At 45.0% G+C, this 13,195-nt stretch overlaps 1 protein-coding gene across 6 annotated transcripts in view; it reads right to left on the bottom strand.

Moving 5' to 3' along the window:
- The window catches only part of LOC144153655 (complement C2-like), a 146,472-nt gene that overhangs the window by 48,068 nt on the left and 85,209 nt on the right, over nucleotides 1-13,195 (bottom strand). For all 6 annotated transcript variants that reach the window (XM_077685317.1, XM_077685315.1, XM_077685316.1 and 3 more), the window contains exon 13: nucleotides 11,403-11,612. In XM_077685317.1, coding sequence (XP_077541443.1) covers nucleotides 11,403-11,612 — 210 coding nt within the window. The remainder of the gene's footprint in view (nucleotides 1-11,402; nucleotides 11,613-13,195) is intronic.

Here is a 13,195-nt window from a genome sequence, read left to right as displayed (position 1 = left end):
TCATTGTTATCGGGACTAAGCAGTCTTTCTAATAAACCCAACTTGTATGTTGTCTTCATGGCTCCTTTAAGCGATCAAGGGTGCCGAGCTTGTGAACTCTTCCGCGGACTGGTCACTGGCCACGGCGTGCATCGCCAAAGGCACGGAGGAAGAAAACGTTGGCCGAAAAGATTACGAAACTACCGCCACTTCAGTGCGGCATGGCGTGCGCATGCGTTGACAGCATGGAGGAAAGAATACAAGGCAGCGCCGCTTGCGTTGATGCATAGTATAGTGGGACGGCAACGGGTACAACGACGATGAGGAAAAAACGGGACTGCGTGAACACTTTTAACGACAGCAGCGCCCCTACGTCTCAAGGTTTACGGAAGCTAGTTTTTGTTTGTCCGCATGCAGCGCCACCAGTGGCCTTCTACAGCGGTTTTCTCGATTGCTCGCGTTATGCGCCTGATGTACTAAATGAACTGTCGGTCAGACTGGCGGGAACGGTTACCAGTTTGGTCAGGCCTCCCAAGCTTGGACGTTCCCTGTCTTCCCTATAGGCGGCGTAAAAATCGACGCCCCACGTGACCAACCTAAAGCGCTGTTTTCGACCATCAAGCCCACCAGACGGCGCAGGCAAAATGTTACTTTTGGTAGAGAATACAAAACATTCATTCCGTGACTCAAAGAGCCCACACAGTTCGCTTACAATGTGTTATTTAAAAATACTATTAACAAGTTCCGCATCAAACATCTGTTGAGCAAAAATGTACGCAACTTTTTACGAACAGCCGACTGGTGCACCACCTCGTTTCTGAATTCGCAACCACAAAGCCGCCAATTCAAATTGAAACCGCTGCAACGGCCGACCGTTTCAATGTGCGCGGAGCACCGGTTTCGTGACTGTTATTGCTGTTATGTGCTTTTGCGTCCATCAGTTGTTGAGAGGACTGGCAAAACACGGGAATTGAGTGCTTGTGGAATGACAAATGTGGGAAATTCCGCATCGGAAGGCAGCTGTCGAGGCCAGAATATTCGATTCTTCCAACAGAAGGTGAGTGTTATGCACTCCGCTAGAAAGACGGTGCAAAGGAAACCGTTGTCGCCGTCAATACTTCATTTGTGCCCTTCGTTCGAAATCTTAGCGCAAGTGAACGAGTTGTTATGGCAAAAAAAAAAAAATGTTGTCACGAAAGCGACGTACAATTGCAGCGATCGAAATGAAATGATGTCCTGGCCTCTGTAAACTTGCGGATGTCAATAAACGATTTGTTCTCACTTGCTGCTCACTGTGGTCTGTGCCAGTCGAGGCCATCTGGTCACCTGGCGTAACATCACTTCACTAGCGCGGCGCAAGTAAACACGCGACCAGCGTGCCAGCCAGGAGCCAGCAGGAGCAGCCACGGCCGGACTCGACGCCCCTTTCGCGCGCGGGAGGAGGAGAGTCGAGTCCGGCCGTGGAGCAGCGAGCCGGTGGCCGCCGTGCGAGGGCAGCCATGTTATTAAGGAGCTCAAGCGGCCTGTGCAAAAAGCATCCGCCATGTTTACAAAGCCGTGTTTACAGCGCCATCAAGCGGGCGTACTGGGTAGTTCACGACGCCGCCACTACGCTTTTTCTGGCACTACAGGCAAAGCTAGACCTTTGCTTCTCTAAAATCCTCCCTGTTCTGTGGTTTGGTTGTGGCGTGAAACTGCGGATTTCTTCATGTCCTTGGGCTGTATTTACTGTTGGACGAAGTGAAGTTTTGCCGGGAGGCGCAAAAAAGGTCAGTGCTGCTTATTTATGTTCTGGTGACGGTTGTTGTTCTTTGACTTGTTCATCACTGCGTCCGATATACGTGCCGCTGCCTGTTCGATGCGAGAAACGTTTGCGGCCGTTATTCACTTAAGCTTGTGTGTTTGTGGGTCGGAGTCGGCTTGACATTTCTGACTGCGTACGTTAGCTAGTGCTATTTAGAAAGTGGCTGGTGCGCGCATTTCTCGAGTCTGCATGTCCCCTTATGGTGTGGTGTTACTTAGTTGTATATTGACTGTTGCTGTACCTGTCAGCGGTACTGAATCTTCTCGGGTTAGTCGCACGCTATTGTCTCACGCGCACACACTGCACAACATGTTTGTCGGAGCGTCTTCCGTGTTATTTGCGTTGTGTTGGTCTTCTGAGAGCCGTAAATTTACCGTGCTAATCACGCTATTCCGCCTAATGTTGATGTGCGTTGAAGGAGTTGGCGGCAGCACTGCTTACGTTTATCTGTGCTGTGTGTGTAGTTGTTCCTTGTTTCTTCCAATGCCTTCGATGAATTCAGATGGTCTATTTACACTGGTCAACGTTAGTTGGCTCCGTGACGTGTAGTGAAATGCAAGAGAAAGTGGTTGTCTGAGCAGTAGCGTCGTAACAAAACGTTCCTTTTGTGGAGGGGAAGGTAGGTGGAAACACGCAGAAAGTGTGGTGCCGTTTCTATGCTGTCAATGTCAGTGGTAACCTGAGACCTCAGAATAATTACCCATAAAACTCACGTGTGGACTATTAGAAGTCTTAACGTCACAAAGTAAGTTTAAAAATAATCCATTCCTGCCATTTTATGCTATCAATGTCAGTGGCAGCTCGAGAGTTGGAATATTTTCAAAACGTTCGGGTGCAAACTTGTTGCATCATGATGTGTACCAAACATTAATCCATTTCTGTCCTTCTTTGAACGTAGAAATTATACTGCAAAAGCAGATTGCTACATTCTGTATTCATACTCTATGACCTGTTCAGAAAGAGTATATGGCTGACTGTGGAGACATTTGGCCCTCCACTGATAGGTTGTGACAAATGTCTTTGTTCCTCTGCAAGAAAAAAAATGAAAACAAATTATTTCCTTTCTTTACATGCTCCCGCGAAGTCATGGCTGTGGCATTCACTGGCTGAAGACATCTTTGGCATGCTGAAGGGTCGTCGGGGAGAGTGTGGCGGATTATGAATGCCCTGTGGAGTTCATAAGCCACAAAAGAGTACTTTTTGAGTTGTGCATATTGTGCAGATAGATATTCACCAGTTCGCATAGACCAAGGACAGGTGAGCTTAAAGTATGTTGAAATATTTGATATCTCGAATTGTTTATCAAGAAAAGATTACCAGGGCTTCCGCTGTAAAAAAGACATTATACTTTCGTGGAACGAATCAGACATTGTTCAATATTTTCTTGTGCTCCCTGGTTAAAGCAAGGCATAAATTTATTCTCTGATATTTTTGTACTGTTTATTTTCTTGGCAATAGGGCGAAGATAGACCTAAAACAGTGGTACAAGGAATGCATATGGCCATTTTAATTGTATTTGGACCCCTTCTTGGAAGTGTATCATCAGAAGGCAACACATTTAAGCTCTTGCACGGGATAATATCAATGCATTCTACAAGTAAGTACGCACTGCCATTTTTGGGTCTTTCATGGCGCGTTTTCAGGTAGTTTCTTTATAACGAATGGTTTGAAATTTCTTTTTAGTGACAGCTTGGCCTGTGGCTCAAGGTGACAGTAGGAGCTTTTTGGAACACGTTAGCGAAACTTTCCTGGGAGTGCACTTTGAGACGGCCCTGGCAGAAACACCCGGGTCTTAATTTTGATTGGGTAAGCTGGCATTTTGTTTTTGCGAGACTAAATTTCTGGGTCTGTTCGTCCTAATAAAATCGCAGAGTTAAGAAGTTATCGTGAACGCCAATATTGGCCATTGTGTTCACATTCCGCCTATTACGGATGCTCCAACAGTGGCCAAAAAAAAACACTATTTTGTATTTTAGTTTTGTAAATATTTAGCTTTTACACTTTGAGAGTTGTTGTCGTGATTTGCCAGCACCACGGACACGCCCGATGTGATTGCTGCTACAACAATAGGACGGCAACTGACGATTTAAATTTCCCGCTTTTAATACGCCCGTAGCACGAATAATAGTCCCAAATACAGGCGTAGCATGAGTAATGCTTGCATGGGATTTTGACAGGTGGTTAAATAAGGGGTAATTTTTTTAAGGGAATTGTTTAGACCACAGAAAGTGACGTCTGCAAGAAAATGTGCTATAGTTGCGATTTATAAGAAAAATGTGCAAAAGCCTAGTTCAGCATTAGTCAGCTCAACTTCTGCCTCATACCACTACGAACCATGGAGGTAATACATATCGAGAGGGAAATATTTCAGGTGGAACTAATTCCACAAAAATTTTTTACCACAGTGCGATATTTATGATTTCCTATGACTGGCCATTTATTTCTCTGTGGTAGAAACATCGTTTAGCTGTAAGTTATAATAAGCCAGTTATATACAGCATTCTAGGGAGCACATTATACAGTACAGAGAACATTTTTTGCAGAGAGAAGGTGTGTAAAATATAATGCCGAAAGGTGATTATAGTAATTATTATTTGATTAATAAACGAAACCTCTCAATGATAAAAAAAAACCTTATATTCAGGATACCGGGGCAGCAAAGTTGGATACTTTCCAGAATCAGGGCAATTTTATTGATTGTCTGTGGTGATATTGTTTAGCGCACTTTCACCTCTAGCAGCACTCCCAGAAAAAACCCAAGAAATCACTGATTTTAAATCAATTACTGCGTTATGAAAGGGACTAAGCAACTCACTCATTTAAAGCAACCATGTAGCAAAATTTTCTTGTTTCCTTGAAGGTACATGAGGTGAGCAGTAAGTCTTCTCGAGGCCCGGTTATTCTGAGAGAAGGGACTGGCGGCATCAATATTTCCCGCAAGAAACACATCACGGATTCGCCGCCTGCATTGTCACTTCAGGATGTGGTCAGCCTCTTCGCCGTATATGTCATATTTTTCATCGTGTCATCATGCTCATATGGTTGTGTGCCTTTGGATAGTTCTTGGGACTTTTGCAGGGAGTTCTTGGAAAGCATGAGTAGTTTGACAGTGGCCTGGTGTCATTTAAGTTGGAGTCTCTGTTGAAATACTTGAAGTGTTCAGCTCTACTTGGGATTTTAAATTATTGGTAGAGGTTAAAGTATCTCTTGAAAGGCATGAAGTAGTTCAGATGAAAGGCATGAAGGGGGTGAAATCAGATGAAGAGGTTTAAGTTACTGGCACATGCAAGTTTCATGTGAACTGAACACTGAAGTCGTGCCTTATTTTTCATCATTGGCACAATGCGCAGGCTGCCTTTGAATCTATAGTGGGTGTTAATGTAGTTCATGGCACCGCATTGTAACGTCTTATTGTTCAAGTGTAGCTCATGAGATTTTTTTTTCATGGCAGTGCTGCTGCTGATGCAAAAGAAACAGTGATTATTTACGCAGATGGCTTCCGCCTTCATTGATAAATTTTAGTACCGGATGTGAGCTGACACCCATGACCTAGAAGAATTGAAAATGTGCGTATTTGGCTTGAACAAGTTTTCTTCTTTGAACAAAGCTGCATTTCTTGCTTGGCAGAAGCAGGGCTTTGGTCACAATTACACTGATAGCAAGACGGGAGGGTTTATATAGCACGCAACTGTTAATTTCACCTGAAGTAAAATGATGAGGCTGGAAAAAATGCTTTCAAGTCTGCTTTGTAAAACTGGTCACCTGTATGATTCAACGCTGGCTTGTTTCATTCTTAAGGATGTCTGACTTGTTCCCGCTTGAATTGATGACGTATATAATTAGTCTGCTTGTTAAATTTTAATATGTGTAACATGCTTCCAGCTACCTGGTTTGCAAAATTATATAAGATTCACGCTGGCTTTTTTTAGATTTCTTGGGATGAATTATTTTAAACAACTACAAATTGTTCGGGCAAGTAACGTGCCTTAAGTCAGGCCTTTTCAGGACGCTCATAAAGTATACTTTGCCTACAAATAGCTTGATGTTACACTTACGTCTGGTGTCAGGAAACTACTATCTTTAATAATCATGTTTTAATGGTGGCATACTGCCACATGTGACCTCTCGTGTCAAAATGTTTTATCGTTAATCTTGGCTCGAGCGTTGTTTTCCAGAACTCTTGCACTGCACTGTTGTAGGTTTGTGATAATACAACCGTGTATGGCTTGTTTTTAGGCCTTTCCCTACAATTTAATAGCAAACTGCATTTTCCCAAACAGTTATGCGTAAACATAGTATGGCAAGCGCAATGAGTCGTTCCGCCTTTGAATTGCCTTGGTTTATCTGATAAGACAACATATTTGGTGCTCACTGTTGTATAATGTCTGTCAGTGCCGCGTAGACGCACACGTCTATTTATTTGTGAAGCAGGTGCCCCTAATACCGTCTTTATAAACCATGTTTTTGAGTAAAGGTGAATATGTGAAAATGCCACTTGAAGCCTAGTGTTTTCGTTATGGTATTTATTCGTTGTACGTTGGTCATTTTCTGTGCAATTTAAATAGACAGCTAATAAAATTAGAAATGTATCATATTAATACCCAATAAAGTTGTATAGTATGTTGAAAAGCAGTGTATGAGTCATAATAGTTGGTTTCGTGCGTATTTTAATGCAAGTATATTTCCTTTACATGCAGCTGGAACGCAGAACAGGATTCTGCGGGTGAAGCCAAAGACTGTGTGCCGCTCTAGGTGCCTCAGACCAACTTTTATATAGAACTGTGCTCCGATAGGCAACTGTTGGGAACTGTCAGGGACCACACTGCTGCGGTGGTTTCTGCTTTCCAATTGTTGGTATCACTGCGGGTCATATATCAAGGCTGTGTTAAAATGGTGCTTGCGGTTTTCTGCTGATACCAATGCATCCGCCAGCCTGGCATATGACCTCGGTGTATACCGACAGGAAAGCAGAAATATCGGAAAAGTGGAGTCCCATAGACAGCTTCCCAATGTCTATAGGAACACCGTTTTATATAAACAGCTGGCCTGAAGGTACCTGGAACGGCGCACCGGATAAATTCCATAATCATTTTACATGGATCAATGTTCCAGTAACTTAAACTACCCTTTTATTTGGAACAGTGATCCGCATACTTTTATTTGGAACGCCGATCCACATAATTTAGTTGCAAAAATATGTGGGGCACTGTTCCACTTAATTTTCAGAATATGTGGAACGCGGTTCCAAGTATATAACTGGAACTTTTTTGCAAAAAAGTTCCAGTTACTAAGTGGATCTTACGTGGAACCAGATTAAGAGTGTAGCCAGTACTCCAAAGTAAAAGTACTCAATCTGCCCTTCAGCTACTGCCGCAAATTATGCTTTGCGCATTGCGCTGTTGACATTTTATTGCCAGATCGTGGCACCGCAAGCTTCTCAACTCGGAAGGTCTGTGTGTTTCTGCCGGTGCAAGTACGCCTCAGGCTGTCCCGTTGGATAGGGAAACAGTGCAAGCATATCGTCACTCGTCCACAAAGTTTTCGTTTCAGCGACACCGTTCTAGACATGATTTTTCATTTGTCATCTGATTAACAGCGGTAAAAGGTCATGGGCTTTGACACATGGCTTGACGACTCTCGAATGTGTACACCACTCCGTGCGGCTGCTTTTTCGACGTTTGTTACTGCCTGTAGTGTATTGCACAGAAATAGCTTGGTCCAATAAACTTGATTCAGTACGAGAAACTTGAATCTTTTTTGAGTACGTCACAATGTAATTGTTTTGCAGAAGTTTTTAACCAAGCGAAAGAAACCACGCTCAAAAACAGAACGAACGTGGTGCCCAAGGCAAGCACTATAGAATAATGAGCAATAGGCTACTTTTCCTACTAATGACTATAATAATGACCATGGATTCTGTGGTGTGGACTTACAAGGCAGACAATTGCTTGTTAGTGAGATGCTTGAATGAAACCTTACATAATTTATAGTGGGTGATGGGATGAAAACTCCCAGTGGGAGGAAGCGTGATCGATACTGACACAAACCAGCGCAGCAACCCCAAAAAAGTTGAGGTATGCCAACCATGGAACACAAAGGCTTGGCAGCAAGGTGACAAGCCGAGTAACAGAACAGATACAAGAAACAGGCGCAAGAGCTGTTTGTGGCAAAAAAAAACATATTGGAGGGGTGAAAGAAAGAGAACTTCGGAAGAAAAATTCTTTAATGAACTCAGTAAATAAAGTTTCGCAAGTGTACATGCTTTCTTCAGCGGGGATAAAATGAGTGACTACAATTTCAATAGCACAAGAACCACTGTGTTGAAGTTCGTTAAAAGCGTGCCACATCATGGAGTTGCTGCGCTCATGTCATTATTTCTGAATTAGCTCTCTGACATGGCATGTACGGATTGTTAAAGGGGCACTGAATTGATTTGTAAAGATTGCGGGGTCACTAGCGGAAATTGTAATGGGCAGACTCTAGGCAATGTCTCGACCACCCTCGCTGAGTCTACGCCACTTTATTCAGTACAAAAATGAGCTCGGAAACGCTGCCTTCCTCTCTGCATCCTCCTTGCCTATTTCCTATGACGTTTGGTGTGACCTGAAAACCAGATTGCTTGGCTTGACTGAGAAACTGCATGGCTCGCCTATCCCAGCGCTTAATCGGCTGACCGCCGGCGCGTGTTCGCAATTCGTTCGCTCAGTTGAAACTAAGTCACGACAAGTTTGTGGCTGCAAGAAAGTGCTTTTACTTTGTTAATTTGTAGACTGCGTCAAGCTCTACGTCCAATTGGCCTTCCACAAGCGAACATGTAACGCTTGGATGACTGGTACACTAGTAGAGAAATTTCAGGCTACTTGAAGAAGGGAGAAGAGACAGTGTTAACCAAGTACCAAGTAATTAAAATCAACCGAAACTTTTAGCTTACATTGTAAAACCAAATTGGGGTAAGAATATTTTGCTCTGGGTGAAGTAGCACACCGGCCAGTAGTGGGACCACACATGTGCAAACGCTTTTCCTCCTAAGGAATGCAGTCACTACAGATTTTTGTGGAAACTTGGCGTCTGTTTAGTGCTTGAGCGCTATTCAAGAAGTAGTAATCTAAGCTGCTTGGAATGCAAAATAAGAAAAATGTAAGCTGGTTACAGATAACACAATTTAACTTTAATATACTTGGTAAAATACTTTAATTGCGCTGCCATCCGCAGGTTGGAATCCGTGAAAGCATATGATTTGTTTTTTTGAAGTTGAGGTATTTGTTTTTGGGCAATGTTTTTTATACGGCACCATCTTTGCGCTGTAATGCTCATTTCTCCACGAGCGAGTTTGCAGAGCGCGTGCAGATACACTGACACTGACGCGCTAGCGAGTTCTCGTTGTGGTTTTGCCATCAGCACCGGCTGCTTGCGGGCACAGTCCAGGATAAGTTGGCCCTTGCCCTGGTGCGAACACGCGTCTTACAATACTGACACGAGCCAGGCAAGCTCAAATCAGGGGGAAAAGGTCATCGCATTTGAGCGTCGCGAGAGCGCAGAGGGCGTCCACTGTGTACGCCTGCTAGTGATTTTACGATTTGAAGCCGTGCTGGTAGGCTTATCTGACGCATTTTACAACCAACATTGAAGGAGCGTTGTATGCCACATACTGGGATATTGAGAATGCCCATCAAACGATACCCTCGGACACCAAACAAGTTTCACAGAATAGTAACCGAAACTGGTTGGAATTCTAATCTTGGCCATCGTCGAATTACGTAGCACTTCCTATGGGCGTCGTACATTTAGTTGCTGCGGCCGCCGTATGAGGCCGCCGTATTTATTATTTCGGGCTTTATAAAATAAATACCGCCTTATCGACCGTATCACCGATGGAAAAGGTGTTTATATGAGCCAGTCTACGCAGCGGAAGCAAAAGCAGGAGCTCGACAGAGTCACATCAGTCTCCCTTTAAATAAATCATGGTGCGTGTACACTATGCAGACATTTTGTCTGGAGCTAATGCCGAATCTACCATTACTGTTAAACGAGTACTCTTGCTTACTTTCAAATCCTTTCAGATGTACCTGTTAGGGCGAAGTTTTTAGCATCTTCTCGGGGATGCCAAGAAGTGGTTGACTACTGTGCCATGTTTATCCGGCATCAGTCCTGCTAGGCTTCCCTTTTGCTGTAGGAGATACGGCCAATTAATGATATTCAGAATATCTAATCACAGTTCCAATAGTTGTCTTCACAGGATCACGTTAGGGCTGGGCTGAAAGTGCTCTTTGAAGGGGCTGCTGTGGTGCCTTGACTGAGTAGGCTGTTGTGATCGAGTCTGTCGATGTTGTTATTTGGACGTGCAGCCAGCTAAATTCATTTCGCTTTCGTAATCTTTGGCAGTGTAAATATCTTGAACGTTTCCTCAATCTACGTTTGATGTGTTCACATCACGTGTGAAAAAAGCCACCGTCGGAAATATTGGGCACAAATTGCGGTGCCCCTCCATGCAGCAACTACACGGGCACATGCGCTAATTTGTGTGATGCGCCGATATCTCGGTGCATGATTGTAACATTTTGTACGCGTCGCTGTACAGTAGATTGGGAGATGTCAAACCGAGATTGCAGCCTCGGCAACTAGTTCCAACATGGCCGCATGAGTAATGCTGAAATAAAACTGAACTTTAATTTTATTTGTAGATTCGTCACTTACTGGAGTCGAACACGTGGCATATACGGCTACAAGAAACTGCCCGTTATGCGCTTTCATTTATTCTCAGGTGAATAGAGCCTCCCATACCGCGGATATTCTTCACCGCTCCCCACGGTTTACTCGAACTATATAAAAATGCTCAGAAAAAATGGAAATCGTCGTGCCACATTACAGCATCCCTTTTTCTCACCGAGGGGAACATACTTTTCTTCAAGGGAGGAGGTCCTGCTTCGGATTCCTGCCTTTTGATTGGGCCTAGGCGAAGCGTCTAAGTTAACGTGCGACCTTTCACCCACAGCTGCCGCCGCCGACCACGCACATAACACTACATTCGGCTTTAAGCAGCCAGAACACGACACGTTCGAGGTATGGGCCCGAATTAACTTAGACGCCCGTGCTTCACGGTAGCTGTCTGGGGACTCCGCCAATACGTGCTTGTTTTATTAGTCAGAGATAGGAGGCAAATATAACCATGCATAGATCTGACTTCATTTTTGTTACAGGGATGTATTCCGACTTACAAACAGCTTATGCAATTATTGATTGGAACAAGATGGTTGTTGCAAAATTATTTGTCAGGTTAATGTTTTTACAGCGAAGTAGTCTATCACAGGTTTTAATATTTCTTTAAAATAAGTTACCTTCATTGTACACTCCGTTTGAAAGCGTTGAACTGATTGTCACTTAACAAGTAGAGAGAACGCTTTACAAATAATGCTCTTAGTGTTATTTACTTATTCCCATTTTCTTTAACCCTGTTGTAGTGGGCCGTTACGTTGTGATGAAAGCAGGTACGCCACTTAATTTCGAGACACTAGTCAAACCCTAAATTATAATCTAATATGCCATACGTACGTCACGAATCTGGTTTACAGGCTATAGCCTAAACCTAAAGCCATGCATTATTTACTGCACTACACCTTACCTATGGTGTCGTTGGTGAGTATGTCGGCGAGCCATTGAAGGGCGTCGTAATTTCGTAGGACAAAGAAGTGTGTTTCGACGGGATCCGAAGCGAGCTCCTCCAGGGCTTTCGTGTTCGTGCTGCCAGTAATTCCGATGCAGTATACCTCAATTTTTCTTCCTCCAAGAAGTTTGGCTACCTTTCCAGCTCCGCCTCCGATGTTTGCTTTACCTGCAGAACAAGAATATCCGTGCTAATTAGCCATGAATAGCTTGAAACCAATGTCTCAAGAGTAGGGACCACTATGGTACGCAGCAGGATAGCGAGAACAAATTGGCTCCAATCCACGCTGTGAAGGTGGTTGGAAAGCAAAGCTTTAAACGGCACCCACAAGAATTTCCCATGCGACGTCACTTGAATTCACACAGGTGGCTCTACAGAGAGTGAAACCAGATATTCTGCCAGCCGTTACCTGGAATTCGCGAGGGCGGCGTCCCGAGCGCAGCAGTAGCGTCGGTTACGGCCGGGCTAGAACGGCGGACACAACCGCTGTAGCGTGGCCGTGAGTCGGGAGAAAGAAAACGGACAGAGAGAGAGAGAGAGAGAGAGAAAACTTCATTTCTGGCGAGGCTCAGTCCTAGCGAGTGTCCCTTAGGCGGGGCAGGCGCGCCAGGTAATCTTGAGCCCTAGTGGTGGTCAGGAGCTGTAGCTCGGGTGAGGAGCTCCCGGTTACCTCCAGCCCGGTAATGGGAGGGTTGGGTAAACGGAGGGGGTAAAGGGGCAGGCATTCCCAAATGGCGTGTGGCGTGGTATCTCGAGCGCCACATGCCGGGCAGTTTGGGTGGGGATATAATGGGGGATAGATGTGGTGGAGAACGTGTCTGGTGGGGAGGGAATAGGTTTGTAATATTCGCGAGAATCCGTCTAAGGGTTGTGGGAGAGACGTGTGAGGGGGAGGTAGTTCTAGCCGCTGTAGGAGGTAGTGTGTGGTAAGGTCATTAAAGGTAAGCAAGGGTTCACGGGAGTTTCATGCGCCGTGCTGCCCGACGTCTATTTCTGTGAATCGGTAAATCAGTCCTCGAGCAGCCAGGTAAGCTGTCTCTGCACCACCAAAGCTCACGTGAACGGGGATCCAGTGAAGGATTATGGTTTTGTCGGGTGGAGGGTGGGATAGGAGAATTTGGCGACCAGGGAAGGAGATGTGCCTCTGCGCAAAATTTTGTACCGCCGGCTTAGAATCGGAAAATACGTGAGATGGGGGCGGTTGGCGTGTTCTGGCCAGTGCTATTATCGCTTCTTCGGCCTAGTGGGGGTGGGCTCCACGGATGGTGGCTGCCGCCGCTGGGATCGGTCTGTCTTCTGTTATACTAGCCGCAGCGAAAGCTGGTCGGTGTCTGTATTCTGCGGCGTCCACGTAAATGGAGTCAGGAGATTGGGGGAATGGGCGTAAGTGTGCCAAGGCGCGAGCCCTTCACCGGGATCCTGGTGGATAGGATGCATGTGGCGGGGAAGAGGTTGTAAGAGAAACCCTACACCCCCACCCCGCCACCACCTCCGCCGCGTTGGGAGTTTGGTGTCCGGCACGCCACGAAAGAACCGTTGTCCGGTAGAGGTAGAATCATTATGAAGGAACTTTCTGATAATCAGGCGTATACTTATATTAAAATTCAGCTTGTTCTGCCTCTGTATATTTACGTCTAGGAAGCAGGCACAGCTTTTAAAATTCTGGTTGTTTCTGGGCTTTTTTTCCTCTGTGTCAGTGCCCAGCCTGTAAATCCAGGGGTGGATCAAGGACCCTATTAGTAACTATTGTT

Source organism: Haemaphysalis longicornis, unplaced genomic scaffold (assembly GCF_048455015.1).
Source record: "Haemaphysalis longicornis isolate Haplotype H1 unplaced genomic scaffold, Haemaphysalis longicornis Haplotype H1 scaffold_9, whole genome shotgun sequence".
Taxonomy (NCBI): Eukaryota; Metazoa; Arthropoda; class Arachnida; order Ixodida; family Ixodidae; genus Haemaphysalis; species Haemaphysalis longicornis.
The sequence above is the reverse complement of the archived record's forward strand: the minus strand, read 5'-3'. Positions and strand labels throughout refer to the sequence as shown.